At 48.5% G+C, this 20650-nt stretch overlaps 1 protein-coding gene across 2 annotated transcripts in view; it reads left to right on the plus strand.

Annotated features, from left to right (window-relative positions):
* Window positions 1-20499, plus strand: part of PDPK1 (3-phosphoinositide dependent protein kinase 1) — a 71586-nt gene extending 51087 nt beyond the window's left edge. For both annotated transcript variants that reach the window (XM_079944179.1, XM_079944180.1), the window contains 7 exons: window positions 2130-2198; window positions 2434-2530; window positions 3557-3730; window positions 5446-5663; window positions 13026-13083; window positions 14097-14249; window positions 14675-20499. In XM_079944179.1, the coding sequence (XP_079800305.1) occupies window positions 2130-2198; window positions 2434-2530; window positions 3557-3730; window positions 5446-5663; window positions 13026-13083; window positions 14097-14249; window positions 14675-14791 (886 nt within the window). In that variant the 3' untranslated portion in view covers window positions 14792-20499. The remainder of the gene's footprint in view (window positions 1-2129; window positions 2199-2433; window positions 2531-3556; window positions 3731-5445; window positions 5664-13025; window positions 13084-14096; window positions 14250-14674) is intronic.
* The last annotated feature ends 151 nt before the right edge of the window (window positions 20500-20650 follow it).

Here is a 20650-nt window from a genome sequence, read left to right on the forward strand (position 1 = left end):
TGATTATATGGTGAACATTTCCCCATATCACTAACATTATTGGCAGAAATCTTTTAACAGCTGTGTGATTTTCCAACATATGAATTCATTGTAGTTCATTGAGCTTTTCCTTTACTGTTAAAGACGTTGAAGTAGTTTTCATATATTGGGCACAGCCTGGTGTGCCTCTACGTGCGGCATGTCCTGCGCTGGGGAAGAAGGGCCCTCCTGCCTGTTCAGCTGGAGAGTCTCCCAGGGATCCCCCACGTTCCTCTTTGAATTTCAAGAAGTAGAGTGACTTGGTTTAACTGAGCATTTAAAAAATCATCGGTGCATACTGCTTTCCAGAAATGTTACACTGGCTTCCCCCTTTAGATTTCATTGTATTAAAAAACATTTTAAATGGCAAGATACCTGTGGAAAGTTAGCCCAGAAGCCATTCTGCTGGCAGTCCCACTCCCTGGAGATGACCTGTGAAAGCAGCAGAGGCAGCCCCACCCCACAGCTCTGCCCCTCCTCTCTGGCCACTGCCACATGGAAAGGCCGATACTTTTCCGTTGGCGTTTTTCTCTTGTAGCTCCCCATTTTAACTACACTAAACAGCAGAGAAAACCAAGTGTAAGAACTAGTTACTGAGTAGAATGTACGTTCATTTTTAACATGCCCTTCACTCCATCTGTGTGTTGTGACTCAGATTTCTGATCTGTGGCATTTTTCACCCACATCAAGTGCTTCATCTACCCCGGGCCAACGGTGCTGTGATATGGGTCTGAGGACAGAGCCTTCACCCAAGGCCCCCAGCACTGTAATTGGCCTGTTGTCTCCACCCACGACCTACGATTTCATCTTCCAGAATGCCAAGCTGTGGCCTCTTGCAGAAACTGACTGTATCCAGCAATGCATGAACCCTCCGTACATTTAGGGCTTGTGGGGAGGTAGTTGGCCATGCAGGGCAAGTTGTGTCTTGATGCTTTCATAGGGCTGAGCTGGGAATAGAATGCAAGATTTACAGAGGAAATAAAATATGCAAAGTAGTTCTCAGCCATGAACTCTGAGATGCACTGAGGGGAGAGAAAAAACAGGAGCAGGAGGGAAGGAGGGTGGTGAGCAGAGCAGCCCCTCCAGGGTCCCTGCCAGCTGGTTCTGGAAAAGACTTAGGGAAATTCAGAACCGTAGTGTGTTTCCTTTAAAATGTATAATTAAGGGCTTCCCTGGTGGCGCAGTGGTTAAGAATCCGCCTGCCAATCAATGCAGGGGACACGGGTTTGAGCTCTGATCTGGGAAGATCCCTCATGCTGCGGAGCAACTAAGCCCACGCGCCACAACTACTGAGCCAGTGCTCTAGAGCTGCGAGCCACAACTGCTGAACCCGTGTGCCACAACTACTGAGCCCACGTGCCACAACTACTGAAGCCCGCGCTCCTAGAGCCTGTGCTCCGCAACAAGAGAAGCCACTGCAACAAGAAGCCCACGCACCACAATGAAGAGTAGCCCCCACTCACCGCAACTAGAGAAAGCCCATGCACAGCAACGAAGACCCAATGCAGCCAAAAATAAATAAAAATAAAAATTTTTTAAATGTATAATTAAAATGTTCATAAAGGAGGGGCAGGGCTTTGCACAGTGAGTCCAAGAAGGGAAAGAGAAAGCTTGTTTTGTGCGCATCCTGTGGACTGTGATTTGGCTCCTTGGCATACATGAGCTCGCGTCTGTGGCCTGGGGGTAAACAGTGAGCTGTGAGAGAATCTGAGACTCAGCTGTACCAACCTGCCAGTGCCCCTGCCCCTGCCCCTGGCACTGGAAGAAGGGGCTTTTTGGCCAGTATTTGCTGTAGTCAGGAGTGACCGCTGCTCCCTGGCCAGGACCAGACCGGGCCTGTGAGGTCGTTGGTTGCCCCTGAGCGAGGCGCCCAGCCTGGCCCAGTAGTGCCTGCTGTGTGTGGGAGGGATCCTCTGGTCCTGGATCCGCAGAGGGGCCCCCTCAAGGAGATCCCAGAGCAGGTTTTCACCCTCACACTGACCTGGTTTTAAAGGTGAGAAATAGATTAGAGGCTGAAATGGGTGGTGTGAACAGACAGGATGGAAATGAACCATGCTCGCCACTGAAATGTTACAAATGTCATTCTTCTTTGTTTTTCCCCTCCCTTAAAGTTCAGACCTTTGGGCTCTTGGATGCATAATATACCAGCTTGTGGCAGGACTGCCACCGTTCCGAGCTGGGTAAGAGACCCACACCCCACACCCCACTCCTAGCCCTTCTCAGCAGCCTGACAGAGAAGTGGGAGGGGGCAGTCCCAGGGTTAGGGCAGAGTGGGGGGAAGTTTTATGATGGCTCTTTAGTGAACATGGTGGCTCTCTGGGGAGAGAGGCAGATGGCTGTCCCAGGAAAGTACAGCTCTGTACTGGGGAGGTTTGTGTGACCCTGCCCAGAATGATGGCTTTTCTTATTTTACAGAAATGAATATCTTATATTTCAGAAGATCATTAAGTTGGAATATGACTTTCCTGAAAAATTCTTTCCTAAGGCAAGAGATCTTGTGGAAAAACTTCTGGTAAATATTTCAAATTTTCTTCTGGTGGGATGATCCAGTAGCCACACCCTGAGTCCCTCTGAACTTGTGGTCAGAGGGCCTTTCCTTGGAGGCACCTATGTTTAATAAAAGGGCATTTTAGGGTTGATAGTGATTGTAGGTAGATGCATATCTTCAGTCTCATCCTGTTAGGCCTTTTCAGTTTCCAAGTGCCTGATTCTTGAGCTTAATAAGATAGGAAATTACTGTATCACTTTGCATTTGCTCATCAACACACACACCATTTTAAGTTACCAGACGCTGCAGCAGCTCGGTGTGCTGCAGTGGCAGGTGGTTGTAAATTCTACTTAGCGACATCTGTATCAACTTTAGAGTCAGCTACGTGAAGGTGCTAAAGATCAACCCAAGCTATATAGCAAAGGTAAACAGATTTACCCAGGAAGGGAGTGTCTGTTTATGTTCTAGAAACTATAGTGTCCCTTCCCCTGGTGTGTTTTGGCTCCAGACCTTCCATTCACTTGATTTTGGGGGAGCAGGGTCAGTCAGCCTCTTCCCACCTGTCCCTTGTGTGTCTGTCCCCTCAGTGGGGGAGTGCGTTGGATCCTCTGTGGGTCTGGGGGGGGCAGCCGAATTCTGGAGGAGCTGGCTGTGGGGCCCTTTGAGACCACGTGCAGGCGGGGGACCCAAGGCACTTTACTCCCCGTCTGTGATAGCTTCCTGTTCATGTAAACTCTTCATTCTCTTATTAAAGCCAGTGAGTTCCTCTTTTTCTTGTTTTAGGATTTTAAGAGAATACTTGCTGCTATTCATTTAACTTTTGATGTAGTGATTCATTTTCACCTGTGGGGGGAGGAGCAGAGACTCCGGAGAAGTGAAAGCTGTGCGTGGCCACCCCCCTACCCCCCATGGTGACTCAGTTGTCCCTAGCACACTGTGCCCTTCCTATTTCCAGGAGATCCCAAGAATTGAAAAGAACTACTACTCAGAAGTAATTTTTTTTGTCAGAATTACTTTTTAACCCCAATGCTGACTTGACTTCTATTTAAGGTTTTAGATGCCACAAAGCGATTAGGCTGTGAAGAAATGGAAGGGTACGGCCCTCTGAAAGCTCATCCGTTCTTTGAGTCCATCACGTGGGAGAACCTGCATCACCAGACGCCTCCGAAGCTCACAGCTTACTTACCGGCCATGTCAGAAGATGATGAGGACTGCTACGGCAATGTAAGCCAGTGCGCCAGGGCCGAGATGGGTCCTGCCGGCCCCGCCTGGGAAGTGGCTCCTCTGGGCGGGGCCAGGGACCCCAGGTGGTGGGATGAGTGGCTAAAGGGGGAGCCAATGTAGATCCGTGGAGGGGGAGGGGCAGTGAACACTCTGTGGCCCGAGTCTGAGTCCCACTGAGACTGGGGCCGAAGAGGCTTACGTCTGCCCCGAGTGCAGATCACCAGGTGCGTGCATCCCTTTCTCATTTCCTCTAGTTAATTTTTGCCCAAAGGGGTCGAACCAGAGCCTGGGCGCTGATTCTCCTGGTGGGCTTCTGTTTTCCGGTTCTGGCTGATGTCCTTATAATTTTGTATCTGAAGACATTCTGGAATGCCTCTGGTATTTCCCAGAGAATCCCAGGGTGCTGCTGCTGCTTTGAACTTTGGGGGGATGTAGTATTGAGGATGGACACTGGTCACTATCGGCTCTTAGTGCCTGGTACAAGCGGGACAGTGGCACAGGCTCGAGGGATGAGGCACCCTGGGGTCCGAGGGAAGCTCAGACATAGGGTCTTCAGTATACTTTGTCCTTTAAACTTTCCTTATGGACGGTGTGAAACATGCAGAAATGGGCTGAGGAGGATGGTGAGCTGCAGTGTGTCTGTCACCACCTTCAGGTCACCCTCCACCAGGACCCCCATATTTACATGTAATGTCAGGTGTTTTGTTTATCAGTCATAGTCCATATTTCTGGTTTGATTTCTGTCATTGTGGCTTATTGCAACCAGTTATCTTATATAGAGTTCCGCCTCAGTTGACTGAGGAATTCTAGAGTTCACGTAAAAGTCATCCAAGGCTAAGTTAAAATTACAACTGGCATCACCTCTTGGAGATCAAGAGCCCCCTATGTCTCCTACCTACTGTTTTAAGCAACACATCCCTCCCTTTTTTGCCCTAAAATATCCTTTATGCCCAGACTTGAATTGAGCCAGATGTGGAGTGCCATCTGTGCTCCCCACTGACTTGCTTCCCTACCTCAGTGGTCACGGCTGTCCACAGCCTCTGCGTGTGCAGACTGCAAAGGGCTCCCTCCCTTGGCCCTAGTTGCCGACCAGGCCCTTGGGCCCTGATATTGTTCTGGGGTCATGGCCGGCAGGCACAGGCGGGGTCCCCAGGGCCTTTGGCAGGGGTGTGCCAGGGGAGCAGCATGCTCTGCTGGCCAGGCTCTGAGGGAGCCACTGAGGCCCCGGTTGTCTCAGGTCTCGGTGCCCAGGGAGCCTGGCTTCATGGGTGTGTGCGTACTCTTGAGTGTCTGTTGCAGGCCCTCTGTCTGCTGTTCCATCATGTTTGCCATGTTGAGAGCTCTGGCTTCTTGGTACTCAAGTGTCGCCATCTTAATCCTGATCCTCCAGGGCAGCACGGGGCTCAAAGAGGCCAGCAGGCCACAGGTCCCGGGCCTCCCCTTCCTGTAGGTTAATACTGAGGATAAGCTCCTCTCTGGGGCGAACAGCTTCTGACATTGCCATCAGAAGGGGGACGCAGGGCAGGCTGGATCCAGCCTGAGGCTGGTGGTCAGCTGTGTAGTAGAGGAGAAAGCTGGGCTGCGTGTCAGTGACTCGTCTCCCATGGCCTTTGGGGTGAGGCCTGCTGGGTGTACGATAGGTCAGAGTGTGTCTGGATCTTTGGACTGGAGGGAAGTCCAGGCACTGTTCTCACTTTTCCCTCTTCTCTGTGCAGTACGACAATCTCCTGAGCCAGTTCGGCTGCATGCAGGTGTCGTCGTCCTCCTCCTCCCACTCCCTGTCCGCCGCGGACGCGGGGCTGCCCCAGAGGGTGGGAAGCAACATCGAGCAGTATATCCACGACCTGGACACTAATTCTTTTGAACTGGACTTACAGTTTTCTGAAGATGAGAAGAGGTTGTTATTGGAGAAGCAGGCCAGCGGAAACCCTTGGTAAGAACGTACAGCTGTAAGCAGCGCCCCATTTAGAAACGCAGGGTGGAACGCGCGGGGATGAACGCCAGCCGTGGTAACTGACAGAGCTTGGGCGTCCTGCCTTCGTCACCACTGCTGTAAAGGCTCTGCTCCCTTCCGCCTCACACAGCTGCCTTTCTGTAGATAAGGACCCTCAAAGTGTCCAACTGGAAGTGGGTGTTTGGAGGGCTGGCTGGGGGGTGAGTGGGTTTGGGACCCTCCGGGCTCTGGCCTTTGGGACTTGGTGGGCCAGGCATGCCAGCAACCGTTTTGGGACCTGGATTCACCATGATTTAAATAACCGCTGCCCAACAGCCTTTCCTGCCCTGGAGCGTTCAGATGCTCTAGAAATGGACCCATGTGATTGGCGTTTGTGTTCTTATCGAGGCAAACATCTTCCATGTTTATTGGCCATTTGTATTTATTTTTTGAGGTTCATTTGTATCCTTTGACTCTTTTTTTCTTGTATGTTTTGCATCTTTCTAAAATTGACTTTTCAGAGCCATAGATATGAAGACTATTTCTCCGTTTATTTTGCAAACATTTTTTTTTTTCAGTTTGTCTCTTCATTCTATTTGTGCATTTTTTGGTGGGGAGAGTTGCAGATTCTTACAAAGTTGAACCTGTTTGTGTGTTTATTTTCTGCTTTCCATCTTGGTCCTGTTGAGAAGAGCTTCTCCACCTAGACATTTTCTTCAAGCATTTTTATGGTTTCACCTTTTGCACAGGCAGAGAGGAGCCTGGGTGGGGGTGGGGAAGGAGGCTTAGAGGAAGAGAGACCACCTGGACATGGGCGCTGTTGTGTGGAGGAATGGGAGTGGGGGACGCAGAGGAAAAGTGGCAGGTGGATGAGGCTAGGATTTTGTACAATTAGAAGTGATTGTCTCTAGGGACTTACCTGATGGTCCCGTGGTTAAGACTTCGCCTTTCAATGCAGGGCGTGTGGGTTCGATCCCTGGTCGGGGAGCTAAGATCCCACGTGCCTCGTGGCCAAAAAACGAAAACATAAAATAGAAGCAATACTGTAACACATTCAATAAAGACTTTAAAAATGGTCCACATCAAAAAAAAAAAAAAAAAAAGATCATCTCTTGAAAAGTGAGTGTATCTCTTGGCCAGCTGAAACAATCTCCAGTTCTTGGGGGCTTACGTTTCCTGCAGTGGTGTTCCGAGGAGCCCTAATGTGTACTGAGCAGGAGGGAAGGGCTCCTTCTGGGCGCCCTGCTCTGAGCAGGTCCATGCACCAGGTTGTGATCCCTGAGAAGGGCCTGCTGTGTCCTCCCCACAGGCTTGGCCGGGTGCAGAGCACGGCCGAGAAGCACTGTTGCCGGCATGGGGGTGGCTACTCAGAAGGCCCATGTGCCTCGCCCGGGGTGTTTTCAGAGGCCCTGGGCAGCCCGGGCCCTTCAGCCTAAGTTCCGGCCAGGGCAGAGCGACTGGTGGCCGTTCAGGCCCTGCAACCTCTCACCCACTCTTTCTTTTTTTTCTGCGCTCTCTTCCCTTTCCTCCCAATTCAATCCCATTTGGAAGCTGGCTGTGGAAAGCTTAAGGCATTTCTCATTTGGTCAGTGGAGATCCCTCAGGCACATTCTTTAGAACGGTGATTCTCAATGTCTGGCCCATGGACCATAATAATCATTCTGTAATAATACTAAGATGGTGTCTGCTTTTCTACTTTTATTTTCTATAAATGTACAGTGGAGTTTTTCAGAAGCTACACACTGTAGGATGACATTGCTTTGACAGCTAATGGAATTTGTGTTTTCTGTCTTTTGAATCTTCTAAAGAAGTAGGTTTATGGTATAAATATGTGCACTTTTAGACATTAATAAGTTCTCAGTATTTCTGCTGGGCTCTTACTAGCTATTTTCAGCTATACCTCCTATAATTATTGTAACTTCCTATCATCGAGTAATTTACTGCTTTGCAATCCTGAAATTTTTCCTGTGTCCACATGGAAACACAGTGAAGAAGTAAGTATACTTTGAGTTGTTTGGCAATATTATTTTAAAATTTCTCAAAAACTTTAATAATTTCTATCTGAAACTTATTTTAGATTTTAATGATATATTCTAAAACAAAAGAACATTTATATGTTTTTCATATTTGAGTATAGATCATTGACTTAAAAAGGGAGAAGACTTGCTTTCCCACCCACAGTAGCATCACCTCAGTCTAAAGATGCAAAAAGAAGACACTGGGTTCTCTGACTCATGGAAGGAAGGAATCCACTCCAGAGAAACTAGGCAAAACTGTAAATATGAAACAGAAATAGGACAAAAGGCTGTCTTTCCCTGGCTTTATAGATGTGAATACCTTGTTGTGTTGTGTCTATGAACAGAATGTCTTTGCATATTATTTTGGTGCCAGTTAAGTTGCAGCATCATTTAGAGACCAGTCATTCAGAATTTTAAAATACAGGAATTGAATATTGTAAGTGTACCCGTGATGAGCTCTTTCAGAGCCAAACATCAGAAAGCCTCTGCAGCGCCTTACCCGAGGAGTTAAGTGGGGCAGCGGGAGGAGTCACACAAGCGCTGGGAGGCTGAAGAGCCTCGGGCCATTGACCCTGCTGAGTGAATGCTATTGATGCAGATGAGAGCCACTGAGAGGAATCCCGGCCACAACGGTGGTCCACGATACGATACAGCGACTCTCTGGATTAAAGATGTGGCTGCGGAGGACACAGGGAGTGAGTTGGTATCTCTACCTCCAAATTGTTTTTTTGCCTTCCAAGTGGATGAATCTACACATGGGACTAGACTCACTGCTTTACTTGTATTTGTCCGGTGTTCACCCCAACTTACCATCAAAGAAAGATGGTTCTTTTACCTAAGTGCTTGGCAGAAAGCACACGTTGTGCTGAGACAGTCCGTGTTGAGCACCTCTTTTGAATCTCACAATTTGTTCTGGAACAAACATGTTGACATGTACAGTGATGGTGCGGGAGCAACGGTGGGTAAAACTGTCAGTGCCAGGTCATGAATCCCGGCCATGGCACCAGGAGGTGCGAAAAGATCCGGCTCTTCACAGCCACACGATCACAGGGGCAGAGGAAAAGACAACAAGCCAGCCTCCCTTAGGAGTGGTCATTGAAGATGATTGATTTAATTAATGTGCTGTAGAACGAAAAGGGAAGTACGCATAAAGCACTTCTGCTGCACCTACAGGGTGACGGCTACCTCAAGAAAAGCGGTGTGTGGTGGTTTGTGCTGGGAGCTGAAGGAGCTGCTCTTTTCGTGGAAGACCATTTTCACTGGAAGGTTTGACTGACAAACTGGTTGTTCAGACTTGGCTATTTGACCAGCATTTTTCTGGAAAATGACTGGAATGAGCCTGTCACTTCAAGGAAAACAACTGCTGGTGTTTGTTACCAATGATAAAATCAAAACCTTCAAGTGAAAATTAGAATTGTGCGAAACTTTATTCATCACTGTGAGCTTAACATCTTCCCAATATTTAAAGACTTTTTTGGGGAGAAAGGTAGCAATATTTATGAATTGATTTGTTGATATCGTAGAATGAAATTTGTCAACATTTGGAAGATCTCCATAACTCAGCGAACCACTATTTCCAGATGACCAATGTTTGGTGCTGTAAAATCATATAAGGGCAGAAGATCTATTCAAAGTGCAAGGTAGGTTGGTGGATTCTAATGTCAAAAGTATGAAAAATTCATTCTTGGGGATTCAGATTCCACATGGCAGCTAACGTTTAAGAAACTACACTTCTGGAGTTTTGGTGTAGTATCAAAGAAGAATGCCCACAAATATCTGAAAAGGCTATTAAAATACTCTTATGATTTCTTCATGTACTTCAGCCTGGACAGCATATCACAGTAGAGTGAAGGCAGAGGCAGATGTGAAAATCCAGCTCTCTTCTGTGAAGCCAGATGTTAAAGAGATTTGCAAAGACAGCAGTGTCATGTTTCTCATTAATTACCTTCATTTTCGAAAGAAATTATTTTTAAAAAATCATTTATGTTAATGTGGAATGGATTTATTTTGCTTTTTAATGAATTAAATATTTGAACATGTCTGTTTTAATTTCTTATACATAAGTGTCGATGCATCTAACCCAAATGAAGGAGAGCTCTTTGGGGTCTTCCATAAAGTTAGAGTATAAAGGGGTCCTGAGACCTGAAGGGTTGAGAGATGGCATTTTAGAGCAAACTGGCCGTGCTCATGTGGTCCTCCCTTACCTGCCTAGAAGCCCAGCGTGGATAGCCTGCCCGAGGTGGTTGTAGAGCCCGTCGGGCCCTGGCAGACTCACTCGGCTCTCCTGAAATGGCCCAAAGTTGCTGGTGGCCTCAGGTTTATATCCTTGAGGTTGGTCTTCTCAGGGTTTGGGTGGGATGGGAGAGGGTGAGGAGGAGAGAACTGGCTTTGGAATCAAAAAAAGTGGGGAGTTTTACACTGTTACCCCTTGTGAAATGATGGTGGGAAAGTTGTGAGACTCTCAGCCCCCACGTTGACATCTGTACAGAGGCAATGACAACTGTCGCCTGAATGATGGGAGCCAGAGGCTGTGTGAGAAAGCGAGGCTGTGTTAAAGCCCTGTCTACACACTAACTACATGCTAACTACATGCTACCTACATGCTGAGAATCAGGCGTGTCTCTGACTTAGGTCTGGTTTCGGCGCTTAATCTGCAGACGGCATCTACCACCTGCCAGAGAGAAGAAGGTGCCAGTGCGGGGCGGGGGCCTGGGGGAGCTTTCTTCAGGAGGGTGGGAATTGACTTTCTGAAGTAAAAGATCAAAATGATTCCTTTAAGTCCTTAAGCTTTTCAAAGTAGATCAATAACCGGTAGCCTGTTGTAAGCTGCTTGGTTAGTTAACTAAATGAATGGACCGGGGTGTTTACGCTAACAGTGGAGCCTTGGGCTGCTCCGACTACCCACTCTGCGTCCTGCTTCCTGGGCTCGTTTCACCACAGCCACGGGGTGCAGTCGGAGCCCTGCTTTGGCCTCTCCCGCTCTGGGCCACCCGTGGTTCTCCTGTCTCTTGGGAGAAGCTGGGAGAGTGTGGTGCAGGCTTTGGCCTTGTGTCAGGAGATAGCTGGGCCCCTCCCTCTGCAGGGCTGGGAAGGGGCTCGCCTGCTTCCCAGGCTTCAGGTTCACTCATGTGACTAGTACTGCTGTGAACATTTGTGCTGCTTTTTGTTTTTCTTTTCCTCCTTAGAATAAATTCCTGGGAGCCGGATTACTGCAGTATTCAGCGAGTCCTCCTCATTTCAGGGCCGGTGGTGGTGGTGCTGGTGAGAATGCTACTCCACAGCCCCCACCTGCGTTCACCTCACCCCAGTGCACCCCAGTAGAACGCCTGAAAAGTGGGGCTCAATTTCCTTTCTTTGTTTAGAGCCATTGAGAATTTGTGGTCACTTAATTCCCTTTTGGGAATTTCCAGTTTGTGTCCTTTCTCAGTTTTCTTTCAAGGTTTTAAGCCTTTTATGTTGCTTTATGTATGCTCTCTAGAGTACAAATGTTTACTCTTTATAGGTAACATTTGCTGAAAATCTTCTCCAGCCTTTTCTCATGTGAATTTTGGTTATTTTTGTAGTTAGAGATTCCGTTTGTTCCCGTGTAGTCATGTCTGTTACTCTGTATTTGGTGACTTGTTTTTTCAGCGTAGGTGACTGGCCCCTTCTCTTTTTCGTTCTCTTGTTTAATATACTGTTTTAAACCGTCCTTCATGTTAACCCAGCTGAGGCTGCAAAGGCTCCCTGAGGCTTCTTCTGTCCTTGCCTGTCAGGCTGCCCTGGCGATCCAGCCCCAGCAGCCCAGCTAACTGGAGGCCTTGGTGGTGTGGTCCTTAACTGGCCTGGGATTAGACGGCACTTGCCTGGCCCGCCCCACCCGCCCCGCCGATAATTTAATTAAAGTCTTCCGCTTATTATCAATTTGTGGTTCTTTACTACGCAAACATTCTGACATAGTAGGGCCTGCTGGTTAAGGGGCTTTCCCTTTGGCCCTGTATTTCTTGTGCTGCAGTGACCCTCATTACATCTCCTTCTCATAAAATCTCCTTGATTTTTTTCTTTGTTTCAAGTCTTGTTTTTGTTTGTTTGGTTTTTAAATACGTCTGAGAGGAAGCATCGCACTTTTCCTCAAAAAGGTCATAACACTTTTTTTGTTGTTATTGACATTTTTCTTAGTTGTTTTCAAAATCCATATGATGCTGTGTCAGTTTACCTGGGCCTGGGTCCTCCGTGATGGGGCCTTGGTGGAGAAGCCCAGTGGGCTCTGGGGAGTGGGCCTTGGTCTGGTGGGTTAGGCTGGGCAGACCTGGGGGCCAGTTAAGCTCGGTGGGAGGACGTCCCAAGAGGAGCCAGGGGAAGCAGGTGGATGTGCTCAGATACTCACATGGTAAAATTGTCACTGTTTGAGGAGACAATTGTCATATGCCTTTTACTGTTTCTACAGTAGAACCTTAGGAATTTCAGTAAAATCAGACAGAACGTAAAGCAGTAACTGTTAGCTTTAACCAAAAGAGAGAACCTGCAGAAATTAAACTCCTACGAATCAAAGTGGACTATACTTGGTAACAACATATATTAAGTCAAAACCTGTATTTGAAGCTTTTCCTTCTAAATTCCTGCCGTCATTGTATACAAGTGCTTTATTACTATGGTAGAAATACCAGATAAGATGTTCTCTTTATTTTTGATGTGGACCATTTTTAAAGTCTTTTATTGAATTTGTTACAGTATTGCTTCTGTTTTATGTTTTGGTGTTTTGGCCTTGAGGTATGTGGGATCTTAGCTCCCCCACCAGGGGTCGAACCTGCACCCCCTGCATTGGAAGGTGAAGTCTTAACCAGTGAACCTCCAGGGAAGTCCCCAGATAAGATGTTCTTAAACCAAGTTTCCCACTTGGCTCTTTTAGGGATTTGTGATTCTAAACAGTGCAGTGGTTTCTGAGTGCTGAGTTGGGGTCCCAGCTTGAGGAGGTGACTTGAGAACAACAGTCTGCATCCTGAGCTTTCCTCGCAGCGGCCTCCCCGCTCTGGTGGGGTTCTGCGTCTCACCCCAGCCTTGCTTAAAGTAATGAAGACTTGTGTTCCCACCACCTCCCCTCTGCCTTTCCCCTGCTGTGCAAACACTGCTGAGGAGAGGTGAGGGTAGGTGATATTTCTAGGATCTGTGGACCCTGGTCCACATACAGATTGCAAATTCTGTAAAGCAGTAGGGCTTGCATGCTAAGGTACATTTGGGTTTTCTCACGTTACTGAAGCAAAGTTCACAATGCCATCGGGGAGTTTGTTTTGAAGGGAGGAGTTTGGAGAATTTCTGTCTCTGACTCTGATATGGGTGTCTCATTCATGTTTTCTTCTTTTTATAGGCACCAGTTTGTAGAAAATAATTTAATACTAAAAATGGGTCCAGTAGACAAGCGCAAGGTAAGTTAGATTACTATGGCTCCTTGCTGTGCGTCTGTATCTTCCTCCCAGTTCTCACTCAGGATCAGGCCTTGCTCCTCGGGCTCCTGTATAACTCATTGCCCATAGCACCTTTGTCTTGGTTCCCTTTAAGAGATCATCTCTAGATTTCATAGCTGAGGAAGATTTCAGCCATTCGGGGGAGGCACTTGAAAGCACGCAGAGGCCGTGGCAGACAGAAATGCAGATTCTCGTTTCTGACTGGGGAGCCAGGGTTCCGATTTATGCCTGAGGCTGGGTTCACTGAGGTCAAGGTTTCTGTCTGGTTGAAGAGGTTCTGTTTGAATCCCAGCAAGTCATTTATTACTTCATTAGAATTGTTTTTGAAAATCTTATTTATTATGTCTTATGGATTAATTAAATGGATTAACATGTCCAAAATATCAGACTCCACACATGTTCTCTCTCTGCTGCTGTGGGCCCTTCTCAGTTAGGGCTCCCAGCCTGCAATGCTGGCTGCACTCAGCCTCCCATACCCTGGGGCATCTCTGCCATGAGAACCTCTGTGAAGGTGGCTTGTGGTGGGACCGCCAGCAGACAGGACACTGTGCCTCGGCACGGAGCAGAGGGCAGGAGAAGCGGCAGGGTCTTGACTGCCAAGGGCAGGCCCCTCTTGGCCGACTCAGCAACAGGGCCGTGTGCCGGTGTGCTGGCCTCGGGTGCGCTGCCTGTGTGACCGCTCCCCCACATGACGCCCGGCACAGGGCCGTCGGGATCCAGCTCACAGAGGGAGACAGGCCGGGCAGTGAGTGCTGCCCGCTTCTCTCTGACCTGAGGGGCTGGGTCCAGGTGAGGAGGAGGTGTGCACGCCCCTCTGTCCCAGGCGAGTGGGCAGGTGGCTGGCAGTGGTCCCTGTGCCTGGAGCTACTCTGACAGTCCAACCTCCAAGGCAGCAGTAAGTGCTGTCAGCATCCACTTCTGAGCCTTAACTAGCAGTGTCTTCTTTCTTTCTTTTTCTTCTTAATTTGCATCAGGGTTTATTTGCACGGCGACGACAGTTACTGCTCACAGAAGGGCCACACTTATATTATGTGGATCCTGTCAACAAAGTCTTGAAAGGTGAAATTCCATGGTCACAAGAACTCCGGCCAGAGGCTAAGAATTTTAAAACCTTCTTTGTCCACACGGTGAGTTTGTCCCCACGGGTTCTCCCTTGCAGGGCACTTAAGAGGCCTTTGTGAATTTGTGCCTCCATTCAGAGCATCCAAATGCTGTGGCCCAAGGAGGCATCTGGAGTCGGGGGGGCAGTGGTCTCCCCCTTTCCCACCTTCCAGGGACCCCAATGTTCATGGCTCGGTTCACAGTTGGGCTGGGAGATACCTGTGCTTGTTTTCAGTTTGGGGGTGACCTCAGGGAGCTATAGGTCATCACCTGTATGTTTAATTTCTGCACATATGTGGAAGGAAAAAATTCACATGTTCATGTGCTTCCAGAAGGGACTTGCGGTGGCTGCAGTGGACGGCGATTTCTTTTTACAGTTGCTCGCTGATGGGTGGAGGTGCTGGTCTTAGTGGGACTCCCTGGAGAATGTTAAACGTTTCTGTCTCTGCAGCCGAATAGGACGTATTACCTGATGGACCCGAGCGGGAATGCTCACAAATGGTGCAAAAAGATCCAGGAGGTGTGGAGGCACAGATACCAGAGCCACCCGGACGCCGCCGTGCAGTGACGCCCGCGGCCCTGCACCCGCTGCAGGACGTGTGCCCAGCACGGCTCACCACCACCTGGACACTTCCAGACCACCTGCCAGCCATCTCAAGGGGGACGCAGACGGCGGAACCTTGCAGCTTTTTTATTTAAAAGAAAAGAAAAATACCCAACCACACAAAGAACAAAACCAGTAACGAAAAGGAATTCAGGGTCGCTTTGCTTGCTCTCTGTGCCATGTGGAGCTTCTCGCACTCTGCTCGCCACGGGAACCAGCATCGTGCACATCCGCCTGGTTCCTGCCCGGACTTGTAGACAGACTCGCGGCACCAGCTCTCTACCATGTGCCCTGTCACCTGCCGGTCCTGCTGTGGCCAAGGGGACCACCCAGGCATGTCTCTGGGCTCTCTCTGCCCCCGGATCATCATGGAACTAACTTTTCACCAGGGAGCCGGGCATAGCTCTCTTGGGGTGGCCCCTGAGCTCTGTGGGGCAGGCGGGTTCTTGGCTTTTGTCTGTGTGCTCCTTTCTTCGCGTCCCTAGTGTATGGCCTGGTCTCCACGGCCCGTGCTTGCCTCCTCAAGTAGCCCTGGCTGTGAGATTTCTGCGGTCCTTGCTGTCTGTGAGTTGTGTTGGCCGGGCAGGCTTCGGGCACTGAGAAGTAGAACAGGTCTTCCCGGTGAAACATGGAGTCGCTGCTGTGTTAGAAGGTGCCAGCCAAGCATTCTGATGTGTCATCCCTCGGAGCAGCGTTGCCCTCTGAGGCGGGGAACTGAGTACCTGCCCGGGAGGAACACCAGGTGCACCAGGAGATGGGGCTCAGTGGCCTCCCCTCCCCGTGTGAGGCCAGGGCAGTGCAACAGATGGGCCTGGAGGCCTCCCTGTGGAGGAGTGAGAGCTGGTGGCCCCTCTTGAGAGTTTTGTTTGAAAGGTGGAGGGTTAAGTCAGGGCTGAGAGGTGCCTGGAGTTGGCACACTGGATGGTCCTCCATCACACCCAGGCCTCATGGAGGAGGGCAGGCTCCCAGCTGCCATATGCACACTTTTCCTGCTAAAGTTGAACGTTCTCATAGTCTAACTCAGAGTGTTTTTACATATGCACAATGAAAATCAAAAAGGCTTCTCATGTTGCCCGGTCATCTGGTCCCCATCAAGTGGACTTTGCCTGGAAAAAAGTGTCACTCACCTTGCATGAGGGGCAGGAACACCACACTTGAACCCAAGCCCCAGCCTGCTCTCCTCCAGTTTCAGGCTTATTTCCTTTAGCTCTTTAGAGGCTGCGCACTGCTGTGCACTTAGGATGGTCCAGGGCTTACCGGTCCGTTGATTGTCTTTGCTGCTGCCCCCTGAACAGAGAACGCCTGTCAGCCAGGCAGGGCTCAGCCATTCCTCTCCCTGCCCAGGGCGTCCCTGGGGGGCAGTCCTCAGTCCCAGGTGGGAGAGGAGCAGACACTGGGGCCCGCAGGCTGCCGCTCACAGACATGAATGGCTCTGTCCCCAGGGGAGGGATGACTTTGCCATTTCCTTTAGACTTTCACAAAGGTACCAACAGAACCTCCCACAGAAAAGGTCCCCTGACTACTTCCCTACCCCCATCTCCTATCTCGAACGAACCATCCATCACCCTGTGTGACCACTGGTCCACATGTAGAGGAAAGATGTCTTAAACTTTTTTTAGTGATATAATAGTAGTGGCTCTTAAACTAGGAGAAAGGTTCGGATGTGGAGAATCCCACGGTGCTTGGACAGGGAGAGGGGTTGGATGGGAGCAGAGGTGGGAGCCAGGTTTGCCAGGGGTTTCTGCTTGGGGGGTGTGTGTGTGTGTGTCGAGGATACCAAGGTGTAGGGGATGCCTGCCCTGGGGGCGTCTGAGGGTGCCCTGGGCGTGTGGTCGTAGACTGAGCCCCCTTTCCTCCTCGTTTTGGAAAAGTCTTGCCTGTGTTCACGTGCTTTCCAGAAAGTGAGTCTTTCTTGACCCTTTCTTTCAGGACTTTGATTTCAGGCGCACTCCCGTGTTTATATTTACCCTCGTCAGAGCGTCCTCATCTGTGTGTGTGCAGTTAGGAGGGTGAGGAGCCCGCTTCTGCACAGCGTCTTTCCTGGGTGTCTGGTTGCAGGGAAATAAGCAGAGCTGATATTTGGCTTTTAAAAGAGCACTCGGCTGGGCTGCTCGGGGAGAGACAAATCTTCTGTTGCATTCTTCCCTCTGGATAGCGCCACTACCTCCTGGGCTTAACCGACAAGCTCCATCTTAACCTCCGAAACCAGAGAATAAGGGGTTCAGGGTTGAGCTCGAAGCTGGCAGAGCTGAAGTGACTGCCCAACCTGAGCCAGTGACAGCTGAACCCTTTGTAGGTCACCGTTCTCTGCTTAGAGTCCTCTTTACTTTTTGTTTTTTTAAGGCCCCTATATATTCCAGTCTTACCCTGTGCTTACTCATGTCATCTTTAGTTTTATCCACCTCATCCTTTGAGCCATCGTTCTGGCATGCAGGTGCCTTATGTTCTAAGACGTGGACGTGGGTGTCAGTCTCTGTACACATGCAGACATACCTAGAAATATATATAAATGTGGTCTTAACCAAGGTGAGAAAGAAAATGCCCTGGTGTTTAATAGATCCAGGAGTGTCTTACTGAGAGGGGACAAGACAGGGATAAGCACCAAAGCCAGCACCTGTCAAGCAGCGATGGTCTCACACCATGCAGCCTCTCTTGGCACAGAGTGGAGGGAGAACGGCCAGGAGGGCCAAGTCTCTGCTGGCCCAGACAGCCCGCTGTGCCTTGCCTCTCTCTGGGAACGTGAGGAAGCTGGGTTTGGATGGGGTTTCCTTCCCTCTGTGAACCTGACCAGGCCAGTGGGCAATGGGCAGCCCCATGTGGAGCACGAAGCCCCACCCTGTGAGTGGCACCCTGCATGCCTGCCATCCTGAACCTTGACTCTCGGGAGGCTGGTTACAGACTTGCTTTGGGAAAGATGGCTCTTGGGGTCATGCCAGAGCTGATGGGAGCTGCACCTACCCCAGCCCCCTTGGGGGCTACTCTGTGGTATTTGTGGTGCAGACCTGAAGGAATTGTAGGAGACAGTCTGTGGCACAGACCCCCGAGGACAGGGTGCCAGCATGGGGTTCCAGGTGATTTTGTACTTTGTTAAGAAACATTTGTTTTCTGAAAAAAATCAACTGGAGGCTCAGCGCCCAGGGAGGACCACTGTGAGCATCTTGGTGCCTAGCCTGCTGCCCCCTACTCCCCACCCGCACACATGTGTTTGCTTTTGTAACTGAAGTGGGAACATTGCAACATGCACCATTTTGCACCCCGCTTTTTTCACTTGGTATTTATCTTAATGTCGTTCAAAAACCTTGTTTTTAATGATTGTAGAGTTTAATGGTTAATAATTTTTATAATTTATCTGACCATTTCATTGCTATAAAACATTTAGATGGTTTCTGGTTTTTCACTATTTAAATAATGCTGTGATTAATATCCTTATAATTCTTTGATTTTTGACTCTGATCTCCCTTGCCCCCACGCTGCCCAGATTCCTAGAAGTGGTATTTTGGGGTCAAAGAGTTTGTTCATTTTAAAGCTAGTATAGTCTCTCTTCTCCTCTGTCTTGATCTGATGCTTAGATGTTCAGAGTTCCAGTACAGAACTTTCTTAGTTGTGTCCTACAGATCCTGAACAAATCAATTTCTGGTAAGCTGTGTGTTCCCAAGAATGTTTGAATAAGACTGCTCTTTTTTTTTTTTTAAATGCTAAAATGTTGTCATTACTGCAGGCCATTTGTGACATATTTTTCCAAAAGCCAATTTCCTTATTTTATTGAAAGAACCTGGTTGTGCTTGCATGTTACCTTCCCATCCCTGCTGCTATGGCTTTCAAGTGCTTGGTGATATTTACAGAGTCTTGTACTTTGTGTCCACAATGGTACTGAATTTGCATCTGCACAGTCAGCAGAGATAAAAAGTGTTGAACTGACCTTGCCACATACTTAGTGGATTAGTTGTAATTAAGTTTGTAGACTCAGAAAGTACATTGGGCCATTTGGAATCAGTAAAAGAGCAAAGGCTCTACTTGAAAAAGAAACCATGTAGACAACTAGATTTTACAGAAGTTTGTTTGCCCCCGTGTTCTTCAAATTGCGGGACTTAGTCAGAAGGTCTTAGCAGTTCAGTAGAGCACCCTGGCCAGGCTTTTTCATTGTAGAATGTGATTGTCCTGGCTGACAAGGATTTAATGATTTCTCCTCCCCTCGCCCACAGTGTTGCAGGTTGCCTAGTTGTCTTGAAGTACAGACCACCCAAATTTGGTTTCATTCTTAATTTCTCCACTTTAGTTTGGGGTCTGTCAATTCTGAGGTGAAACATGCATGAAAGATTTTTCTAGGTGCCATGCTCAGTACCACTTGGCTATGCCAGAGATTATGGCCAGATTGTGCAGAAGTAGGTTTCCTACCTTCCCTCTGACACCCCAAATCCCCTTCTCCCCAGGTTGGTCCACAGAATGAGGCAGAGGCTGCAGCCACTATGAGAACATGGTGAAGGTACTATTCTTGGAGATGGTGCCATATGCGTTTTTCCATATTGTTTCTTTTCATATCCAAACCTAACATGAACTGATGGTAACTCAAGTGGGTGTGGCCCTTGTCTCTTAGGCAGACTACATGGCAAGTGCCTTAAATCGGGGCAGGAGTCACTCCCAGAGCCTCTGAGGGGTGCAGGCTGCTGGCCCAAGATTGCAGGGTTGTAAATTAGGCTGCCTGTGGAGAACTGGTCTGGGGCGGAAGCTGTTCCAGCAAAGGGCAGTTTTATCTGTAGCTCAGACAGCGTGGTGGGCAAGCCTACATGTATACCTGAATTTCCCCCAGAATTCATTTCTTCAATATGAAGAAATACCAAACTTTATGTACAGAGAACTTTTTACAAAAGGCAAAATGTTTTGTAGCTGTGTAATCCACCCTAGTCTAACCCATCTGGCTGAGTGACTATGAATAAGGGTCGTTTTGCTGATGAAAAACCTCTGTCATGATAAGTTTGGACATTGCAATCAAATTTTTGCAATATTTAGAGCTGCTGTAGCTGTTCTTTAACAACACAAAATAGGATGAATCAGTAGTATGTTAGCTGTCTTTCAGGTTGGTGGCAGTCAGTTAGAACATGTATAATATTCTCTACCTGGTCTGTAGCTGTAACTGTGATGTACAGGCAAAGCAAAAATTAAAAAAAAAACTTATGAAGACAAATAATGCAATGATATTAGGATATACACTTTTGTATTTTTATTCTTATATAAGGTTATTTGCTGGCTATTGTTGGCCTCTAGTTCAGTCTGTGTTATTTAAAATCTAATATATGAATTATTTGGATTGAATTCATGTTCGGGGCCACGTTGTATGTATTGATGTACAGCCTTGAATGTGAATAATTATTGTAAACTATATTTTACAACTTTTTTTTCTGGCTTTATTATATAAATTTTCTATTTGGTCGATGATTTAATCATATCATAATTTAATGAATCTGTTTATTCTTTTTTTCAAATATTTGTGCTTTAGATGTAGTTACCGGATGATGAATTTTCCACGTATGCTCTCGGTAGTCTTGTAATAAAAAAGCATGTAGAGTGTAGACGCTCGCTGACGTAGCTCTTCCTTTGGCCGGGGCGCGGGTCGGGTGACCTGGATTCGGGGCCGGGAACCTGGCGTCGGGGCACTCAGGTGCCCGGCGGAGGCCAGCGAACCCCTCTAGAGTCCGACGCGCGGCCCGCTCGCACCGGCGTCATGGGACCACTCCGCGCGGGGCTTCAGCCGGAAGGTGGCACGGCCGGCCGCTTTTCCGGACCTGAACTTCCGCCTCCCGCGTGACGTCGGGGTGGGCGCTTTAC

The sequence above is a fragment of the Stenella coeruleoalba genome, assembly GCF_951394435.1.
Source record: "Stenella coeruleoalba genome assembly, chromosome: 15".
NCBI classification, from domain to species: Eukaryota; Metazoa; Chordata; class Mammalia; order Artiodactyla; family Delphinidae; genus Stenella; species Stenella coeruleoalba.